The 23,504-nt window shown below is 37.6% G+C and overlaps 1 protein-coding gene across 1 annotated transcript in view; it reads left to right on the forward strand.

Annotated features, from left to right (window-relative positions):
- The window catches only part of LOC131950219 (sorbin and SH3 domain-containing protein 1), a 107,316-nt gene that overhangs the window by 68,941 nt on the left and 14,871 nt on the right, over positions 1-23,504 (forward strand). Inside the window, exons 13-23 of the mRNA XM_059312289.1 lie at positions 217-292; positions 973-1,020; positions 2,578-2,589; positions 3,808-3,879; positions 4,097-4,141; positions 4,330-4,429; positions 8,631-8,651; positions 9,772-9,886; positions 12,185-12,232; positions 14,007-14,050; positions 21,551-21,702. Of these exons, the coding sequence (XP_059168272.1) occupies positions 217-292; positions 973-1,020; positions 2,578-2,589; positions 3,808-3,879; positions 4,097-4,141; positions 4,330-4,429; positions 8,631-8,651; positions 9,772-9,886; positions 12,185-12,232; positions 14,007-14,050; positions 21,551-21,702 (733 nt within the window). The remainder of the gene's footprint in view (positions 1-216; positions 293-972; positions 1,021-2,577; positions 2,590-3,807; positions 3,880-4,096; positions 4,142-4,329; positions 4,430-8,630; positions 8,652-9,771; positions 9,887-12,184; positions 12,233-14,006; positions 14,051-21,550; positions 21,703-23,504) is intronic.

The following is a 23,504-nucleotide window of genomic DNA, read 5'->3' on the forward strand; positions in this document are numbered from 1 at the left end:
TGTAGAAAGAATTTGTATTTTATATAAGAAATCTGATGATGTTATGTTCAAAATATAGAAAGGGAAACTACTGCTGTCCATTATGTAAATCTAAGGTGTAACAGTCCAAGGGAGGTAACTGAGTAAAAAAAAAAATTAAACTATAAATAAAATAATATACTTTAAATTAAGGCAAATAAGAAAGTTTCACTGAATGCTGTCCCCTGCTTGTTTCAGAACGTGGACGAAGAGAAACAAAAAGACTGGTACAAGCAGATGTACAGGAGCCTGCACAAGACAGAGAAGAAAGAAGGTAAGCACTTGTCACATGTGTTGGAGCTAACTCACGTCTACAGCTTTGGTCACATGATTGGCTGAAGTATTGTGCAGCATGGCAGGCTTGCTGTCCCTGACATCTGCTGGTGTAGTGTGGATCATTCACTGGTCACATGATTGGCTGAAGTATTGTGCAGCATGGCAAGCTTGCTGTCCCTGACATCTGCTGGTGTAGTGTGGATCATTCTCTGCCACTAAAACTGACAAAGTTTTGTAAAGCTGTTTGTGTTGTAAGAGTAAAATAAAACTCATAAAATCTGATTTAATAACACAAGTAAATTGTCTTCACAACATGAATGTTAATGAACTTTAATACTATGTGAAAAAAAATATAATATAATAGAAGGTACATTCTATAAGTTTTATTCTTAATGCTAGAGTAATTGTTATTGCTTTAAAATAATTTTTGTTTTGTTTTACTTTTTAAATATTTTAACCCGTGTATTCACTTTGCTTGAGTTGATAGTTTAGTTATTTAGTCATAGCACAACAATGAGTTTGCTAGAATTTTTAATACCATTTTATCAAACTTTATGTCTTAGAAATGTATTCCAAGGTTTTGAATACAAATATAGTAACACACCCAGCACATACAAAACATGTTGACTAGAAGAATGTGAAATTTTGAAATGATAAAAAAATGTACCCAATCCCCAGATCATCTTGGCATTAATGCTATGATAGACTCCATTTTCGAGGACGCAGGTGCCAAATGTTTTCAGCTTGCTTCATGTTTCGCATTGTGATCAATGTCTCAGTTTTGTCTCTTGACTCAAATCCTCATGAAAAAATATCCTCAGTTTCTAACTGCTCACCTCCCTCTCAACAACAAGAAATTATTTGATTATATTATTAACACTTTCCTTATGTCATTAAAAACGTTTATAAAACTTTATTCAACTAAATTTAAAAAAAAAAAATCTATTTGTTGATAATAAATGTGGCATGTGACTTAACCCTGGTGTTAAAAATGTCTGCATCCCAACGAGATATTTTAAATTTAGTTTTCTATAGTTCCTGCCATCTCTGCCCAACACCAGAATTCTCACATCCTGCTGCACACTTTAATTTACTGGAAATTTTCAATGTGTTCAAAGAATAATATTTTAAATTATTATTTTTTTTATGCCTGCTTGTATTAGCAATCCATTGAGATCACAACTAGATAAATATGTGATGTGTTATTGAAATATTGTACCAGACTTAAAATAAATCTACCATTTAAAACAAAACATTTATTACTTGGCTAACAAAAGCCCTAAAAACTGTAGATAAATGTTAGTGCATGTGTTGTGATATTCTTTAGAAATATTAGTTCAGTTTTTCAACTTTTAAAATAAAAATCTCAAGTCACAAACCAAACTGCTTTAACTACCCAAGCATTGAGATATGCCTTTATCCATCTGCAATTCACACAAGTGGTTCTGATAAACAAATGCTATCCACAGCTAGAAAACCACCTTCAGAAGATGTGGTTTATTTTCATCTCATTCCTGAAGGTAAACAGAGGGTGGGACTTAAAATCACACATGTAAAGTGGTGAAAGGGAAGCAACTCTTTAAGATAATTGTGCACACTTATTCTATTCCACAAGAGTAGTTTTTGGTGGATTGTTTTTTTTTTAAATTGATTTCTCTTAGTACTTATAGAAAACAATGTAATATGTAGGTGGTTTTAAAATGTGTAGTTATTGGTTTGTAGCTCTTGTTTAGTTACCATGTGTAGAGTGCTTGGTGTACTAGTGAGGGAAGGGTTATAAAACACTTCTTGATTATGGCTCTTGTTTCACACGAAGTGCAGCATCAAAGCTATATTTATCTTTTTGAAAACTCACATTTATTTTAAAATTATTTTAACAGGTGATTTTACTAAAACAATAACATTTTAAATAGACTAAAGTTAATGAATAGTACAGCTTCCAAACAATTTTAATTTAAAAACTGATTTTAAAATAACTTAAACCTAGTCAATATCCATATCTATGAAAGATTTGTCAACAAAAATATTTGTTTACATCAAGATGTTGTCCCGCATGTCAAGTCATGGGTGTGTCTGATTATGTCCCTTCTGTTGGATTATGTCCCTTCTGTTGGATTATGTCCCTTCTGTTGGATTATGTCACTTCTGTTGGATTATGTCCCTTCTGTTGGATGAATCTAAAATAACCCATTGATATAAAGCCAGACAAATGTGTTTAACCACCATAAATACAACATACCCACCACACAATAGAACAATTCCTTTTGTTTCTTATTCTGACAGTGAAACAACTTGGTAAGAAAATGATTGTACTGTGTACTCTGCATTATATCATGTATAGCTAACCAGAAAACAGCTACAGTGTTTAGTTCAAATGGCATCTCCATCAGCTGCATTCAATATCTGATGCAGCTTTTGCATAAATAATTGCTTTCACTAACTTTCACTGCTGACAAGAATTATTCTGGTTTTTTTTTTTTTTTTTTTTTTTACATTTTTTGTTTGGCAATAGACCTAATCTTCCCTTTAAAGTTATTTAATATAAATTGATATTTAGAAAAATTTAGGACATGATTAAAAAAAAAGTTATATTTATTCTGTACCTGTCTTTTAAGCTGATTGTTAAATTTAAATTATTAGCAAAAAGCATTAAAGAACAAGGACAACTCTATAGGATGTATCACAAGATGTTGTGTGTGTTTTAAATATTGAAGTTACTGTAGGGTCCAATGTTTAGAAATGGCTTTGTTGTTTCTGTTGATGTGGTAGTGGTTAGGTGTTTTGTCAACATTGAGCTTTAAGTGCCTTTCACGTTGAGCTTAAGTACCTTTCACATTGAGCTTTAAGTACCTTCACATTGGTCTGCCAGTGGTTTTTTTTTTTTTGCTTTTATTATTAACTATAGATTTTTAAAATAACTCAATATTGGCTAATGTTCTTTATACTGAAGGCATGAGCTGAAAAAATATAACATATTCCTGATGATGGGTTATACATGCTTATATTTTAACTTAAATCTCACAACAGATGACACAAAATAAATATCTATATTTGTTCTGTTTTAATGTGAATACATAGTAACTTAATTACATTGCACATATTTATCAATGTATTTAATGGAGGTGGGTAAAAATACTACCAATTTTTTTTTACTAATCCCCATTGTATGTTTAATTAAATAATGATTTTATCAGAAAGAAAAGTACTTCATTGCAAAAGTATTATACTTATATTTCACATCATTTAAAATCCAAAATAATATTATCTTATGCTTGTTTAAAAATTGTTTGAAATGTTTTAGAGCCATTGATATTATTTGTAGACTTAAATATTCCCACATTTCATCAACTTTATTGTTTTGACATGAGGCCATGAAAAAAATAAGGTCATTCAACAACACAGAACAGCTGTGACTAACACATTACATGACACACACCCTTGTCAAAGCACACTTGTTTGTTCTGATGGATGCATGGTGAAGATGTGCTAAATGTCTCTTTTGTTTTACAACAGAAACCAACTCATACAGGCCAACCTACCAGTTTCCTGATGATATATCTGACACCAAGTCAGAGGAGGGCTTGGGTCAGTTGCAGTTCATAGTTTACAATTAGAAACTAGTTTAATTATATTTTACAGTTGTAGATGCAGCTATTTTACCTTTCTTAATTTTGCTGTTTTATAGCTATCATTCATAAAACACAATAAATTAATGCATTAATAATACCAGCTCTATGATTCAATCAATTTAAAAAAAGTTTATATTGCTTACGTTTTGTTCATACATTTTTTTTTGTTTCAGATGAGAAACCCTACCGGCCCAGTTATGGGAAAACTAAATCTAAAGGTACCATCATTTTTAACTGCTTGCTCTAGTTGTTTTATTCTCCTGCACAGTTTTATTCCATCTCCTAGACAGGCAAACTCTTTGGACTTCATTTCTTTTCTATTAGACTGAAAAATGAGATTTACAAATTCTGCATGTGTTGTGTTACAATTTTATGAATGTCTAAAACTTGAAACCAAATTTTGTAGTTGATGAGTCAGGCTACAGGTCTGAACCTGAGGGCAGATACAAAGATTTGATGAAACATCGCAGCAAGAGCACATCAGAGTCCAGGGAGCCTAGAAGGAAGTAAGTTACATATATATGGCTTGTGTCAGATCTGTTGGCCTCGTATAGCTGGCCTCGTATAGCTGGCTTGTTTGAGATGCATTGGCCTTTTATGGCTGGCTTGTTTGAGATGCGTTGGCCTTTTATGGCTGGTCTCATATAGCTGGCTTGTGTGAGATGCATTGGCCTTTTATGGCTGGTCTCATATAGCTGGCTTGTGTGAGATACGTTGGCCTTTTATGGCTGGTCTCATATAGCTGGCTTGTGTGAGATGCATTGGCCTTTTATGGCTGGTCTCATATAGCTGGCTTGTGTGAGATACGTTGGCCTTTTATGGCTGGTCTCATATAGCTGGCTTGTTTGAGATGCATTGGCCTTTTATGGCTGGTCTCATATAGCTGGCTTGTTTGAGATGCATTGGCCTTTTATGGCTGGTCTCATATAGCTGGCTTGTGTGAGATACGTTGGCCTTTTATGGCTGGTCTCATATAGCTGGCTTGTTTGAGATGCATTGGCCTTTTATGGCTGGTCTCATATAGCTGGCTTGTGTGAGATGCATTGGCCTTTTATGGCTGGTCTCATATAGCTGGCTTGTGTGAGATACGTTGGCCTTTTATGGCTGGTCTCATATAGCTGGCTTGTTTGAGATGCATTGGCCTTTTATGGCTGGTCTCATATAGCTGGCTTGTTTGAGATACGTTGGCCTTTTATGGCTGGTCTCATATAGCTGGCTTGTTTGAGATGCATTGGCCTTTTATGGCTGGTCTCATATAGCTGGCTTGTTTGAGATGCATTGGCCTTTTATGGCTGGTCTCATATAGCTGGCTTGTTTGAGATGCATTGGCCTTTTATGGCTGGTCTCATATAGCTGGCTTGTTTGAGATGCATTGGCCTTTTATGGCTGGTCTCATATAGCTGGCTTGTTTGAGATGCATTGGCCTTTTATGGCTGGTCTCATATAGCTGGCTTGTTTGAGATACGTTGGCCTTTTATGGCTGGTCTCATATAGCTGGCTTGTTTGAGATGCATTGGCCTTTTATGGCTGGTCTCATATAGCTGGCTTGTTTGAGATGCATTGGCCTTTTATGGCTGGTCTCATATAGCTGGCTTGTTTGAGATACGTTGGCCTTTTATGGCTGGTCTCATATAGCTGGCTTGTTTGAGATACGTTGGCCTTTTATGGCTGGTCTCATATAGCTGGCTTGTTTGAGATGCATTGGCCTTTTATGGCTGGTCTCATATAGCTGGCTTGTGTGAGATGCATTGGCCTTTTATGGCTGGTCTCATATAGCTGGCTTGTGTGAGATGCATTGGCCTTTTATGGCTGGTCTCATATAGCTGGCTTGTGTGAGATGCATTGGCCTTTTATGGCTGGTCTCATATAGCTGGCTTGTTTGAGATGCATTGGCCTTTTATGGCTGGTCTCATATAGCTGGCTTGTTTGAGATACGTTGGCCTTTTATGGCTGGTCTCATATAGCTGGCTTGTTTGAGATACGTTGGCCTTTTATGGCTGGTCTCATATAGCTGGCTTGTTTGAGATGCATTGGCCTTTTATGGCTGGTCTCATATAGCTGGCTTGTGTGAGATGCATTGGCCTTTTATGGCTGGTCTCATATAGCTGGCTTGTTTGAGATGCATTGGCCTTTTATGGCTGGTCTCATATAGCTGGCTTGTTTGAGATGCATTGGCCTTTTATGGCTGGTCTCATATAGCTGGCTTGTGTGAGATGCATTGGCCTTTTATGGCTGGTCTCATATAGCTGGCTTGTGTGAGATGCGTTGGCCTTTTATGGCTGGTCTCATATAGCTGGCTTGTTTGAGATACGTTTGCCTTTTATGGCTGGTCTCATATAGCTGGCTTGTGTGAGATACGTTGGCCTTTTATGGCTGGTCTCATATAGCTGGCTTGTTTGAGATGCATTGGCCTTTTATGGCTGGTCTCATATAGCTGGCTTGTTTGAGATGCATTGGCCTTTTATGGCTGGTTTCATATAGCTGGCTTGTTTGAGATGCATTGGCCTTTTATGGCTGGTCTCATATAGCTGGCTTGTGTGAGATACGTTGGCCTTTTATGGCTGGTCTCATATAGCTGGCTTGTTTGAGATGCATTGGCCTTTTATGGCTGGTCTCATATAGCTGGCTTGTTTGAGATGCATTGGCCTTTTATGGCTGGTCTCATATAGCTGGCTTGTGTGAGATGCATTGGCCTTTTATGGCTGGTCTCATATAGCTGGCTTGTTTGAGATGCATTGGCCTTTTATGGCTGGTCTCATATAGCTGGCTTGTTTGAGATGCATTGGCCTTTTATGGCTGGTCTCATATAGCTGGCTTGTGTGAGATGCATTGGCCTTTTATGGCTGGTCTCATATAGCTGGCTTGTGTGAGATGCGTTGGCCTTTTATGGCTGGTCTCATATAGCTGGCTTGTTTGAGATACGTTTGCCTTTTATGGCTGGTCTCATATAGCTGGCTTGTGTGAGATACGTTGGCCTTTTATGGCTGGTCTCATATAGCTGGCTTGTTTGAGATGCATTGGCCTTTTATGGCTGGTCTCATATAGCTGGCTTGTTTGAGATGCATTGGCCTTTTATGGCTGGTTTCATATAGCTGGCTTGTTTGAGATGCATTGGCCTTTTATGGCTGGTCTCATATAGCTGGCTTGTGTGAGATACGTTGGCCTTTTATGGCTGGTCTCATATAGCTGGCTTGTTTGAGATGCATTGGCCTTTTATGGCTGGTCTCATATAGCTGGCTTGTGTGAGATGCATTGGCCTTTTATGGCTGGTCTCATATAGCTGGCTTGTGTGAGATACGTTGGCCTTTTATGGCTGGTCTCATATAGCTGGCTTGTTTGAGATGCATTGGCCTTTTATGGCTGGTCTCATATAGCTGGCTTGTGTGAGATGCATTGGCCTTTTATGGCTGGTCTCATATAGCTGGCTTGTGTGAGATACGTTGGCCTTTTATGGCTGGTCTCATATAGCTCGCTTGTTTGAGATGCATTGGCCTTTTATGGCTGGTCTCATATAGCTGGCTTGTTTGAGATGCATTGGCCTTTTATGGCTGGTCTCATATAGCTGGCTTGTGTGAGATACGTTGGCCTTTTATGGCTGGTCTCATATAGCTGGCTTGTTTGAGATACGTTGGCCTTTTATGGCTGGTCTCATATAGCTGGCTTGTTTGAGATGCATTGGCCTTTTATGGCTGGTCTCATATAGCTGGCTTGTGTGAGATGCATTGGCCTTTTATGGCTGGTCTCATATAGCTGGCTTGTTTGAGATGCATTGGCCTTTTATGGCTGGTCTCATATAGCTGGCTTGTGTGAGATACGTTGGCCTTTTATGGCTGGTCTCATATAGCTGGCTTGTTTGAGATACGTTGGCCTTTTATGGCTGGTCTCATATAGCTGGCTTGTTTGAGATACGTTGGCCTCATATAGCTGGCTTGTCTCAAATCTGTTGGCCCCAAGCTGGCCCCATATAGCTGGCTTGTCTCAAATCTGTTGGCCCCAAGCTGGCCCCATATAGCTGGCTTGTCTCAAATCTGTTGGCCCCAAGCTGGCCCCATATAGCTGGCTTGTCTCAAATCTGTTGGCCCCAAGCTGGCCCCATATAGCTGGCTTGTGTCAAATACACTTTTGGCATATATGATTGTTTATGATCTTTTGATCATTTATTTAAATTGGAAGATCTTTTGACTCTGATATTGAGAAATTTTTACACATTATATTGCTAGAATATTTTTTGTAAATGTGGATCTTTATTATAGTATATTATACTTCCATTTTATTTTAAAATATTAACATTATGTTATGTGTGTTGTCTTGTGATATTCTAATCTGGGCTTGTGTGTGAAGTCTTGTGAGTTGTGAATGTTTCCATTTTTTGTGTGTTATATTAGTTTATTTTACAGGACAATTGAAACTGCAATTTTATTTTCCAATCTACTAAATTTTATTTATTTTTACTTTTTTTTTTTTTTTGGGAGGGGGGGGGGGGGGATTTCAGCTTTTTAAAATGTAAAGATAAAGGGAAAAGTTAAACGTGTCTTGTAATTTCATGTCTAGTTATTGTGCTATAAAAAATCTTAATAAATGTAAAAAATTGACAATACAAATTGTTAAAAACATAATTAGTACAGATTAATAGCATGAGTATTGAATGTTGTTAAAACACAAGGCTTTGAACTGATCTAACTATTTAACCTGTATTTAATCACATAGCTCACTACCACACCAGGACAGGTAATTGTGGATTACCTCTCTTTGTTGCATGGTTGTCCTTCCCTCTGAAGATTTGCCCACATATTTTATTTTAATTTTTTTACAAACCTAAGCTTCAAGTGAGCTAAAAGTCAATGGTTTTCTACATTATTCTACTTTTTATTAATTATTAACCAGCTTTTTGTTTTAAGGATTAGGGCTGAAAAAATAATTACAATTTATAAAATGATTAAAAGTATATTAAAAATTAATTTTTTTTTTCTTCCTGAAGCATTAAATTTTTTTTTGTGAGATTGTAACCTCTCCTATGCTGTTAAGGCATGAATTATTTCAATTTCAGACCATCCCCTACCCCCATCCAACTTTTAGCAATCTGTCCAACCTATTCTGCTATTTTACTGTTCCCTTATCGTGTCTCATTTCTTTGTCTTGCACTTTATGAAATCTATCAGTATTTTCATTGTAAAATTAAGTTTATCCACTATAAAAGAGAAGGCCAGTATAAGCTTAATGAACTATACAGGTGATATAAAGCCCCTTAGTGGGTTTCTGTTTAACTAATTACATTATAATCAATTAGGAGTGAAAATCTACAGTTCACTGTTTAAATTACACAAAGCTTAAAGTTGATGGTCAGTCGTAATTAATTGGATACTGCATGTCACCTACCTTCATGAATTTATTAGCTTTTTTTTATTTAATTTTATTTATTCTCAGCTACTTTTTTTTTTAACGTTTTTAAGGTTGTTAGTTTTTTATATTATAATTTTGAAACAATGAGTATTGTGTTAAATTGCTAATATATTAAGATGATATTCAATAATTAGCTTGTATAATCAAAATCTTTCATTATTTATTTTAGTGTGTTTGATTAGTTTTATATAAATTGTGTTTTATTTATAATTTTTTATTTTTTTATTTTCATTTTATAACCTTTTACATGTCTTATTAGAGATAATTTCCTATTATCAACACTCCACCAGTTCTGGCAATCTTGCTATATCAACGCTTACTTGTTTCTGTAGAATTTACAAAACTTGTCAGTGCATGTCGCTTGTCTGTGATGCTGCTAACCTTTTTTTGTTTACATTTTGTGTAAGTTTGTATAAAATAAATGTAACAAAAAATGTCTTTCTGTCAGTCCGTGGGCGCCATCTAACGTCAGATCCAAGATAGAGGTCTACAGATGTCAGCCGCGTAGTATCATGGACTACGAGCCTGGGTTCTCATCCATTGCCTTCAGGGAGCAAAGATCGGTAAGGTGTCTGTTACTGTCTGACACTCTGGGCACACTCTGGCATGGTTTGCTTCACTCCCAGTCCAAAACCCTTTATCAGAGTCAAATCAACTTGACTGGATGATGCTCAGATGTTAAACTATTGCATGATCTGCCTGGATTTCTTATCATTTTTGTTTCTTGCTATGCCTGAGGGGAAAAAGCCTTGACATAATAACATTTTTTTTTCTCTACATCAAAATATCGAATTTAAAAAAAATTAAGTTTTAACATTTTAATCAGACCTGTGCATGTGATTATGAGACATCCCTAGCAACAGGCATGTGATCAACAACATTGGTCAATGTCAAGTAAAAGATGGAAACTTTGTATTCATGTGCTTGCGATGTGCTTGGATTCAGTTTAGTCTAGGCAAACTTTTCCCCTTCAAATCCTAGTATCTCGTTTAATAATTTTAAGTACACTCAGAGACTACTCTGTCAGTCTTAAGTGTTTGAACAAATAAACTGCGTTGTTTCCCTTGGTTGAGCGTACCTCACGTCTCACCTTGATATATTGATCTACCGCCACACGGACCGTGTGACTAATGCATGAAGTATTGATCTCGTCACGTGACGCGCCCACCCAACGCTCAGCAGAGGCTACATATTAATGTAATTAATTAATTAATATATTTATTGCCTGGATAAAGATTTAATCTGTTTAATTACCACGGTCTAACAATGACTAAATAATCTGTTGTGTCAGAATTAGTCTAATGAAACTGGTGAATGTCTGTCTGTCTGTTTGTCTGTCTGTTTGTCTGTCTGTCTTTGTCACCTGGCCCGTGCTGCCCCAGATACCCGAGTCAATATCTGCCTGGTACTCACGCAAGAACCGGTGGGGTGGGGCATCAGGGGAGAGAACCCAGACATTGGCGTTGTTGTGTTATTAGACTGGTCGATTGAGTTGTGCTGGGTTGAAGAAAGAGTTGGTTTTATGTTGGTGGTTGTTACCTGAGGTTTGTTCGCCAGGTATGTCGTTTACCTTGTCATCACAGTTAGTGCTCTTCTATGTGTTATTGTGTTGTGTGTGTGTATGTTCACGTATAATTTGAGCCTGTGTATGTGCGTCATACATGCTTTGTGTGCTCACACATACTTTGATACATGCACACATACACATTCGATGTGGATAAGAATTGTGCACATATTGTATACAATAACACGGAGGGGGCAGGGTTGTGGTTTATTATTTTGTGATACTGTGTTATGTGGGGTGGATGTGGTATAGGGCGATGGTATATAACTTTGACTGTTATTTTTTTATTTTTAATATTTAGAATGGTTCAGTGAACATATTGACCCACCTAGTCCAGAGGCGTAGATTGACCCACCTAGTCCAGAGGCGTAGATTGACCCACCTAGTCCAGAGGCGTAGATTGACCCACCTAGTCCAGAGGCGTAGCGACCCATTCCGGCGCCCGGGGCGGACTATCAGTTTTGATCCCTTGCTTCCATTTCTATATAATATATATAGTTATTCCTGTTCCCCCTCCCCCTAAGTTGGAAAGGTTTGTCGCGCTTCTTACCAGATGCTTTCCCGAAACATTTTCTATTTCGCGGCCACAAACTCGGTATAGAAAACAGTTAAATCTGTGTCTAAAGCCTTGTATTCGTTTATTTTCTTAACTTTAGTTGTATAATTCAATACTTCAGCTTAAAATGAGCTTTTAGTTTTCTACTCCCTCTGGCGCCCCCTTAGGATCGGCGCCCGGGGCGACCGCCCCACCCGCCCTCCCCTAGCTCCGCCACTGACCTAGTCTTCAATTTTTAAAACTCAAATAAGGTTTTTCAACTTTTTATAATGAAGATGTAACTATTTCTTTCTCTAAAATCATATTTCTTTCTTTCAGTTTCATGGTTTAAGTTTCTGTAGTACCATATTGGATATGGGGTACTGTAATTTGAAATGTTATATAACCTGAAGATGTGGTTTTTAATGAAGTGTTGTGTAATGTTATACGGGGTAGAGCTGGGTAACATTTTGGTGTTGTAGAATATGTGCACAATCGCTTACACGTAAACGAACACTTAGGGGTTTTTATTTTTAAAAATGACATGATGTGTTATCGATGTATGTAGCATTACGACCAGTAGCCATTCAGCCCTACCTCCGAGTAGGTAGAAGTCGTAACGTTGCTAGCTAGATCTAGATCTGACTGAGATGTTTTTGAGTATGGATTGCATCATGACTCTGTGTTTATAGTTCTGATTTGTCCCACCCCATGTTAATGTGATGGCTGATGTTTGTGGTTTTTTTCATTGTTTTTATCTAGCGCTATAGACCACGGTCAAAGTCTGTCTCAACCACGAAAGATAAGAAGGTAACTTGGGTGTAGGAGTAGCGGCCCTTTGATTAGCCCGTGTCTAGTTTGTTTTTTACTGGTGCTAAATTATGTCATTGTTGTCTGACACCTTCGTTTACCTTCTAAATAGAATATTAATTAGGAAAAGTAGAATATTAATTAGGAAAATGTAACGATATAAAAAATAAACAACCATCAAAAAATAGTGTGTAAACATTTATAATCAATAATGTCCCTAAAATAAGATAATGTTTACGAACTTTGTTTAAAAAGAAACCAATAATTTAAAATAAATAATTTAGTTTAGTATTTAACAATAAAGTATATTGTAAAATAATGAAGTAAAGTTTTAAATTATAAAATTATACACATTAGTTTGAAATTATAAATAATTATAATCTAATTAAGTATAAGCTAAACAGTTTTTATATAGCACCAAAACATTGAACAAAACTAGACACGGCTTAAGGACAATAACTCGCATATACTAACTTCAATATTCATGTAGTACTATGGTCGGGCCTTCGTGACCCGGATGTAAAATTTTGTAGTTTCTTTTGCTACTTTTTTCTTGTTTATTAATACAGCTTTATATTTTCAGCATTTTTTTTTGCTTTTAAATATATCACATGTAAGGTGTGGTGTTTTATTATTTCACCATATATTGTGTACATACGCTGTAATTCAACACCACATAATTCATATATTATGTATCGTTTTCTTTTGTTCGTAACATGTAGCCGTACCCTCTCTATACCGGGTTTTCTGTGATAAGGATTCTCAAACTATAGAGACCACGAAACGTGTCAGGATCAGGGCCGGTCAGAACGGCCACTGTTGACATTACTATGTGGGTCTGGCTATTCGATTAACGTTTTATTTTTATTATTGATTGGGTTTTGTTTGTTTTTGTTGTTATTTTTTTAAGCTTTACAAAGAAAAAATATTCCTGAAATAAAAAAAAACCTCTGCTATCTAAAACTAATGCTGGACTAAAACCATCTTTTAGGCCTAGCCAATTTATCATCGACCCCCCGGGCTTGAGACCACGCCCCCACCACACCTGTCTACATCCAATCTGTTCTGCTAGTGCTAGAACAATGACATGTTCAATAACTATCAGCGATCATTCTCATATGGTTTTATCTGCATAGATTCTATAATATATTCGCTGGTCATCGAGCTTGTAACAACTTGACACTAACCATAACTTGTATAGCTTCTCTCACAAACATAAAGTTGGTTGGTTTTATTCTACTCCTAGCTCTAACTCGCTAGTCATGTGTTGGTGAAATGTCACGTCATTTGTTGGTTTTTTGGTAGATAATATTTTCTTTATACTGTAGCTGTAGTGTAATGGGACGTTAATTGATTTATCCAAGTTTATATATATATATATATATATATATATATATATATATATATATATATATATATATATATATATATATATATATATATATATACTTATTTTTTTAGTTCATTTATTACTTCATTTATTTGTGTATTCACTTATGTATTTATTTGTTCCGTTGTTTATTTATTTATTTATTTATTTGTTTAATTGTTGATATATTTTGTCATTTATATATGGAGCCTATATGTATATATTTAAAATGTTCTTACAATTTTTATTTAAGCCCTATTTATTGTGTAAAGTTCACTTCAGTCAGCTCTAATTCTTATTTTTACTTTTAAAAATAGATTTTTAAAAATAATAATGTGTAGATTGTTTCGTCTAAAGACCCAGGTGCTGTTTTTGTTTTAATCTCTTATCCCCTTTCTCTCCTAGCCACACAATCCACGGATCGACAAGCCAGGGGACTTCAGTCAATAGTAAGTTTTTACTTCCCTTGTGTGTTAGTCTTTAATGAAACATGTGTGGTCTCCCCTACATGAATCACATACAGAGTTATCCCGTTTAGGTCATATCAACAGCATACAAAAATATACATCGAATTTCAGTTAAAAGAAATGTGTCGCTGTATACGAAGTGAATGGTGCCTATATCGAAAAACAAAATGTTTATAATGGGGAACTTCAGTCCAACAGAAAGCTTTAGCTAATGTTTGAGTTGTAGTAAAGTACAATCATGATTACACTAGGCATCAATCGATCTCAATCAATAGTCAATCACCGTGTTGGCCAAATGTCAGTATCGATGCTATCGTTCGTGTTACTTCAGCCAAGTTTTGTAATGGCGTACCTGACCAATCAAGGATGTGGGGAATTAGATTCGGTTTTTGGCAGAGTGCCACGGCATGGGGCGCTGGGGTGATTAGTGTACAACAAGAAAAATGGTGTGAATTAACGCAGTAATCCTTGTCTTAACTAGTTCCATTTTGTTGGCAAGGGTGGGTTGTTTTATTAATACCACGGTAATATCCAATGTTGTGTATGATGTCACCGTTATGGTGGCTGACATAACAAACAGCTGGTACACAGCCTACAACACATGTGTTGGTGTAATTACATGTGTTGTGTTTGTAACAGCTGGTCCTGCTACACCTAGGTTGACGGTGTACGGTTGCGTCACTAATTTGACGCGTGCTATTCATCAAGGGGACCCAAGCAGACGTAAACTTGGATATTAAGAGCAGGCGTAGACTTGGATATTTTGTATAAGTTGTCGTCATGTTGAAAACTTGGAAATATTTCTTGGACTTGGATTTATTTTTTTCTTGATTGCGTGCGATTCGTGAGGGCTAATCTATTGTATTGATGACTTATTGACTAGGTGACTTATTGTATTGATGACTTATTGACTGGATGACTTCTGGACGTGATGACTTATTCAGTGACTTGGGCGGGGCTAAGAGAGTGTTGAATCAGCAAAAATGAAGCCCCGGCATGCGTGTGTACATTATAGATGCCACTTGAAAGATCTCACTTTTTAAATTTGTTTAACCTAGTCAGGTCACTTCCGCTGGGGGTCACATTGTTGCGGACAAAATACACGTCACAAACTGCTTTATTAGATAGAAGGACGTCATTCTAGACGAACGGACGTCACAAATTGTTGTACACAAAATAGACGTCACAACCTTCTGCATTAGACGGAAGGGCGTCATACCATATGCACGGACGTCACGCATCAGACAGACGCGTTAAACTACCGTCATTAAAATGAATGTATCAGTTAGAGAACAAACCTATCTGGGGTTGGCGTGTTCCATTAGACTTTCTATGTGTCTATTGCTGGGGTTGGCGTGTTCCATTAGACTTTCTATGTGTCTATTGCTGGGGTTGGCGTGTTCCATTAGACTTTCTATGTGTCTATTGCTGGGGTTGGCGTGTTCCATTAGACTTTCTATGTGTCTATTGCTGGGGTTGGCGTGTTCCATTAGACTTTCTATGTGTCTATTGCTGTGGTTGACGTGTTCCATTAGACTTTCTATGTGTCTATTGCTGGGGTTGACGTTTTTCCTGTAGATTTACTCTCCGTGCTGCTAAATCTGGCCATAAATTCTTTCAATTGTCGCTAAACGTAAATGACGTCTGGGACGGTTGTTGCTAGTTGCAGACGTCGGCAGTTGGTGAACAATCTCTGCCCTGCGGTAGTGTTGATCTGTGTAGTCTAAGAATGATTTCCTGTTGAGCGAAGGTCAAGTACACCACTTTGTTTACCTTTGCCGGTGTGTGCTTTCCATTTCTATACGTCTCAGCTCAATAACAATAACGGTATTTTTTTTTCTCATGCGACATCAATAATTCTGTGTTGACAATACCGGCGGCTTGAAAATTTACCCGTAATGATTCCTTTTTTATAATTAAGACAAGGTAATAAATGTCAGCATTTACAATACGGCCATTCCATCAATCTCCGCTGTGTTTACTAACGTGTTTTTATTATCCGTTTCCTTTATTGTCATCTGCCGGCTTTTTATCGACAGTCTTTTTTTTTTAATCAGGTGAATGAAAGATATCACTAACTCTACTTCAGCTATTGGTTAACCTCCATAACTAAGTTACCCACCTACAATTTTTACCTCAGTCAATGCACTTATTCGTTGATTATTCATCCAGTGACCTACTTCAACAGCGAGATACACGCTATTGACACTATTGATGTTTTACTCAGCGGTTCTCAAAGTTTTCTTTTCGCTTTTATTTTGTGTTTTTATTTTCTCACGACGTCATCTGGTGTTGAGTGAGCATTTTGTCGGACTACATATTCTAGAACTTTCTAGTTCCCCCAAACTGCAATGTCTCATTCCTTAATTCCCCCCCCCCCCCCCCCCCCCCCCACACGATTGGTTTCGTGTTCTTCACAAAAATCCGATAACGCCCCTCCACCAGACTCAGCTCCCTGTGGAATGCGTAACATTTAATATTTACGTAGATTTTATTACTTGAAGGAAATCACAGTCAGACAACACAGGCCAGCACCGACTCTGACCTCTTTGTTAAACAACAAGCGTAACAACACATTATGTTAATGTCCTCCCCCCCCCCCCCTGCCTCACCCCACCCCGACATAAACAACGCTGCCGTTAGCCAGGTAGACGTCTTTTTTTTTAACCTCTGCATCAAGTCATCAAGGGATTATTTCGGAGCTTAAACGAGACGGATTAATGTCGGGGATTAGGCAGCAACCCGACTACATGTAGCAACACCCTGCTGTCTGCGCTTCTCTCCGACACCCCCCTCCCCCTTCCCGACCGCCGCAACAGCAGCACTTTTCTGTCAGCCACTCTGCAAGATTTACTTTTCCCCCACTTATACTTTAATTACACTTGGCCAAGATTTTAATGTATGACGCCTGTATTTCTGGGAAAGTTATTTCTAGGCATGTTTTTCTGCAACAAAAATAAAATGAAATGATAGCAGATGTGCCAGATAAATCAGCCGACTCGTGCACTAAATTAATGAACAGAGGGCGCTTCTCTTGTCAAACTGTGTTTTAAATTGGACAGTTTTATTTACCTGGCAACATTCCACCCCAGTGGCGGGTGCCAGAGTTGGTTGAATGAGCTCCTTGTGGTCGCAAAAATCTGGCGCTAGGGGTTGATTAAAACGTTGGTTTGAGTTATCTGCATGCACGTCTGTGATAGCCTGGGTATCATTAATTTTTACTGACTGTTATATGGGGTGGGAAATAACAAAAGGCTGGCATTAGATTTACGGATGATTGTCTGGATATATCCTGATTTATTTGGCTTGCGAAGAAACAAATTATCTGGCAATCTTCATATCAACGGAGCGATTTTTTAAATCTTTGTCTCAGTTTTGAGAAAACAATTCTTTTAATTGATGCTCATTACTGGGCGATTTTCAGTGGGTTTTTTTTAGAAAGGTTATAATTGAATTGGGAAGGGGAGATTCAGATAGCATCTTTGTATATCGGTACGCAGATATCATTTCACGTTGTTGATGTTTTTTAATGATGATAATTGAAACAAAGAAATATTGTTTATGATTCGCGTTAAAACACAATAACTCATCACTTTTCCTCCATTGTAAACGTTTGTTCAGCACATTTAAAATCTGAACTAAGAGTTGTTGCCCTTCTAATGATTACTTCCCCTCGCTTCTGTTATGTGTTGATAGTGTTAAAAATCTTTTAGGTTTGTTACACACACAAAGAATGAATTGTGATAGGTGTTTCATTCATTAGAGCACCCGCTAAAGTGCGCTGTTTGATTGGCAGATCGTACGGCGGTACGTCACGTCGGGGTGGGGAGGCGTTAGGCCTAGGTACTTATGACGTCAGCAGACGGTTGTATTCTGTTTTATATCCTCGTCTTTTGCTGTGACCAGATTTCTTAAGTGTTTTCATGTGTCGTATAAATGTGCACACTTCAGTCTTTTTATTTTTTATTTCGTTGGCGGCCGGTTTTATGTCAGTCAACTATTGTTCGGTATTTTGGATGGATATATAATTGATGGGTTATAGACCTACAGCCATGTAGGCCTATACTTTGCAGCCCGCCTTACATCAGTTTTAGCAGTTTAAAATGTGTATCCCGCCTATTTAGCGATTCATCCAGTCTAAAATTAAAATGAAACCTCGTAGCGTCAGTGGTTAAGAAGCTTCAATTAAGGACGGCTATTTTTAGAAACACATTGCACGCGCGGGTGCGACAAAGGAAGTGATGAACGGCCTTGACCGCGCGGCGGTATAAACTCCTGAGAGCGCGTGAGTTGACGAGTGGCGTGGGTACGCGCTGTGGTGTTCGCTCCTTGTTTCGTGTGCGATCTTCTGCTCCAAGTTTTTTAGTTGCGCGATGTTTCCGGTATTGATTTCATTGTTACACATCTTCACATCTACTATCTAGTGTAGTGATGTTGATTTATACTCGCACTTTTTTGTGTAAATTCTGACGACGAAATAATTTTTTCTGGCCAAGTGGAGTAATAATAGTTGTAACTACTTATAAACGCTGTGATAGCCGTTTGTTTTTTATTTCAAGTTTTTAATGTTGTCGATTGCTGGCCTGGTGGACTGATGTGGGTCACAGACACACCCACCTAGCGGCCGGCGTCTGCTGTGCGTATGAGTTCTGTGTTTACATCTGCAAGCTTACACAATGTTTTCACTGTGAGGTGGCCGTGTAGCTACACACACGTGCCAGATGCTGACGGTCGTCACGTGACTGATTTGTATCTCTACTTGTTTAGTTCACTCAACGCCTGCAGCTAGCGTCTATGAAATGGCGTTCAAATAATGTGTTAAACCTGGACCGTAGTTGAACACACGTTTCCAATATTTCATCTTGACTGGTGGGTTCTCGTCACACTTGAGCTGTTTTCTACACGTGTTTATTAACACAAAAAAGCGGCAGAGTACTGTGGCCTAAAGGGATTATGTAGTCTATGAACTAATCTGGAATTCTTAAGAGTACCTGATCATTCTTGGATTGGGAGTGTCAGATTACCAGTGTGTTTTGGTGGCAGGTGTTGGTGTGTGTTGTACATGGGAAGTGGTGTTTATGGATGTACCAGTCGCGGTTGGATTCACTCAGCTGTTGTTGTGAGATTAAAGTCACGTGGTACGTTGGGCAACCCCTGGACCTTGGTACGATGACGTCAGCTGGGTGGTAGTGGACTGCCGCGTTAGATAATCACGTGTGACGTCATGGGGGCCAGATTAGGATTATCTAATCAGCTGTGGTTGAGTGGGGAGAGATGACGGTTTGATGAGCGCCGTGTTGGACGACAGCAGACGACAGGATGAACCAGATGGTTCTGGCACTCTACAGGGAGGGTGGCTTCCATCAGAACGGCCACACCCCCGCGTATGTATTGTCTTGTTACCACATATGTTACATGTACCAGCCGTATGTATTGTCTAGTTACCACATATGTACCAGCCGTATGTATTGTCTAGATACCACATATGTACCAGCCGTATGTATTGTCTAGTTACCACATATGTACCAGCGTATGTATTGTCTAGTTACCACATATGTACCAGCCGTATGTATTGTCTAGTTACCACATATGTAACGGCCGTATGTATTGTCTAGTTACCACATATGTACCAGCCGTATGTATTGTCTAGTTACCACATATGTACCAGCCGTATGTATTGTCTAGTTACCACATATGTACAAGCGTATGTGTTGTCTAGTTACCACATATGTACCAGCGTATGTGTTGTCTAGTTACCACATATGAACCAGCGTATGTATTGTCTAGTTGCCACATATGTACCAGCGTATGTATTGTCTAGTTACCACATATGTACCAGCGTATGTGTTGTCTAATTACCACATATGTACCAGCGTATGTATTGTCTAGTTACCACATATGTAACGGCCATATGTATTGTCTATTTACCACATATGAACCAGCTGTATGTATCAAGTTACCACATATGTACTAGCCGTATGTATTGAGTCTAGCTACCACATATGTAACGAACGTATGTATTGTCTAGTTACCACATATGTAACGAACGTATGTATTTTGTTGCAAAAGTAGGCCTATGTTTTCATTCTAGTTACTCCGCCGATCTATTACTTTAGTTATCACATACTTTAACTACCGTACATGTTATTTTTCGTCATAGTCTAGTTCAGTGGCGTAGCGAGGTCGGGTGTCCCCCGGTGCGGCACTTAATGGTGTCACCCCCCAGAGGCGTAGCGACCCTTCCCGGGGACAAACTTTCAAGATTTCGATTTGCACACCCCCCCCCCCCTCAAACTTTTGATTTGCACCCCCCTTCAAGTTTTTCTCTATATATTTTGCTATTTTTTGCCTTGGTGCCACCCCCCTAAATGGTGTCACCCGGTGCGGTCCGAACCCCCCCCCCCCCTCGCTACGCCCCTGGTCTAGTTACTATATTAGTTTTAACGGCCGTTCATGAGCGTCTGTGTTATAGTCGAGATTCCACGCCTAATTAAAACATCATTGTTTCATAATCTTTCCTCTTTTGTCATTTGTATTCTAATATTGAACATCTTTTCACGTTAGCTAGCGTAACTTGGGATGTTTGTGTGTGGGGGGGGGGGGTGGCTTTTTTTTTGTCTAATCTGTAGGCCACTCGATTTTCTATAGGCCATTAAAGCACGACTACAGAACTGAGTTGACAAAATCACAATTGCTATGCAATAGCTCGAGGTCTAATTCTGAAAAAAAATCTATACTTAGTGTATAAAAGAATAATACTCTACACAATATGTTGTATGAACATATGACGCTATGATGTATCTCTCCCATCTGTCGGGTGGTCAGTTCTACTTGTATCGATTGATTTCATTGGTTAATCCTCCACATCGCTTGCACAACATTGCCTTTACACAACACTAGGTCTGAGGTACAGTCCCTTGATGTGGAAAAACACGGGAGTTGTCGTTCTTTGATTACCACCCGCCGTTTATCAAAGCTGTCAACAGTTAACTCGAGACGCTGGTTTTTGTCTTCTAGATTACAGGTGTCATGGCGGAACTTGTTGTTTGGTCGGGGGAGGGGGGGGGGGGGTCTGGTTGTTGGTAAACAAAACCATGGAGTTGTATGGGTGGGCTGTCCCTCAACCCACTCATGTTGTTAGCAACCCACAAAACGTCACAGCAGCAAACACAATGTACAGGGGAGGGAGGGGGGATGTAAACCTATTTGAGTGACAGGTCTAGTAACCCCATACAAAATCTCAATTTACTTGGATTTTGTTTCAGCCTAGTACATTGTTACACGGAAAATGTCTTCATTTGAGTTATTTTTAAATTAAAGTAGCCTTTAAATTAGATTAAAGGGAGATAATTTTGAGATAACAATGTAGGGGAGAACACTCAATAGTCTAGTCTGCTATGTAACTTAACTTTTCACTTCTGTTTTTTTTTTTTCAAACTTTTTATTTTGATGTGATTATTTACAAAACGTTATTATTTTCAGTTCTGAGAACTACAAGGGGACAGCATCCGAGCGGGCGTCCAGCTATGATGAAACTGACAACATCCCTGCCTCCGACAAGTACAAGAAGATCGTCCATGGAGGGGAGATACCCATCCGGGGCCTCCAGAAACCTGCCCCTGAGAAAACAAAAAGTAGGTCAACTCCTGCTCAATGTTTTGTTTCGTTTTATTTTTAGTTGCAGTGTAAAGCTTATCTCCCACTTTTTAAATATCCCATATTAACTCTCATCAAGATTCTGTCCAATGCTAAATTACTTCCTATGTGGCTCTGAAATTATTATTTTTTAAATTGAGGTTTGTGTTATTTAGCATTGGAGTGCTATTTTTAGAATGTAACTCAATGGCTATTTTGTGTTCACCACCTTGGTATTCTTCTTCTTTCTATTTGTTGTTATATTTTATTTTATTTTTTTGCAAAAGATTTCCAAATGTATAAAAATATATCAAGCTCTTTAATTAAGTAGAATTAAAACATTAAAACCAACTGGCTGTAATATAGGTCCTATCACTACAATAGCACATGTCTTTTTAGATATAAATTTAACAGCCCTATTTTTTGTCAAAATGTTCTTGTACCCAATGTTTCCCTGTTGATGTAAAATGTCAGGTGGAAATCTTTTGCATTGCATGCCATTTCATGTCAGTACTCGTACTCTCACAATGTGTAGGGAATTCTTTTCTTCTTTTTATCTGGTCTCAGTTTTTTATTCACCCATGTAAACTAAACCAAATCAAATACTTCATTGGTGGTCTTTAGTTACAGATTATACTTAATAAAATTGTTCAAACATTTGCCAACTTTTGTAGAAACACAATTATCATATTTACATCTGTGTTTTCATTTGTATCATTAACTAATATATTATATTTTGTGTTAATAATAGTTAGGAAAAGTAAAATAAAAATTAACTTGTTATTCATTCTAAAATTTAAAAAATCTATATAAATGTAATAAACTTAGTTGTTCAATTATATTAATAATCAAAACATTTCATTTTAAAACGAGAATTCCTAAAATACAGGTATTTAATAGGTTTGAAGTTTTATGGAAAAGTCCCTTGAACTTAGATTCAGGCAATACCTTAGTGTTAAGACACAGACATCAGACAACCAGTTTAACTGATGTTACACACATCATTTGATATGTAGTGACATGATATGTGATGTTACACACATCATTTCATATGTGTAGTGACTCACTACCTTGAGGTAAAAACTCCACAACTGTGTAGTACTCACTGTATTGATGTTGCCGTGTATTGATTCCTTAATCCAACCCCTGCAACATCTGAGGCATGAAATCACATCAGTCACCCTCGCAATCTAGAGGGGAAATTTTGTGTTTGAATTATTTGAATCCACTTCCATTAGTCACGTGCCTTAAGCAGGCCTTTAGTGCCTTAAGCAGGCCTTAGGCTCCACACATTTTTGTTGTCCATCTGCGCTGAGTGTGCCTGCTTCATCTTCTTCCATTTTGTTTCCCATGGGATTATCGGACTATTGTTACCAATGTAAGTAGTACTACGCCTTGTTTTATTTCTGTATTTTTAGTTGCACTTTTTTTTTGTAGCCATGTATACTTAAGTTTGGTTCTATTTTTAGTTCAAATAAACAGGAGTTTAAAAATTTGTATTTGAAAACACAAGTTCAATTTGAACAATATTTGTAAGATTTTTTTTCTCTTTTTACTAGCAAAATATTATAAGAGGGTCTGGTGTTTGTATTTTGAGAAAAATTTTTTGTAAATATTCTATTAAAAACAAACATATTTTACTTCTTCTAAATGTCACTTATTTTTTTCTTTTTTTTCAGTCTGCATGTCATTAACGCATGCTTCTAGTATCATCATGTGTCATTAAATAATTGGTGAAGACACAAGCTAAAAAATTCTTAGACCTAGTAGTGGCAGCTGTTTGATAGCACAGAGTGCTTAC

This window comes from Physella acuta, unplaced genomic scaffold, assembly GCF_028476545.2.
Source record: "Physella acuta isolate Inbredline_101_S28 unplaced genomic scaffold, ASM2847654v3 ptg000745l, whole genome shotgun sequence".
Lineage (NCBI taxonomy): Eukaryota > Metazoa > Mollusca > Gastropoda > Physidae > Physella > Physella acuta.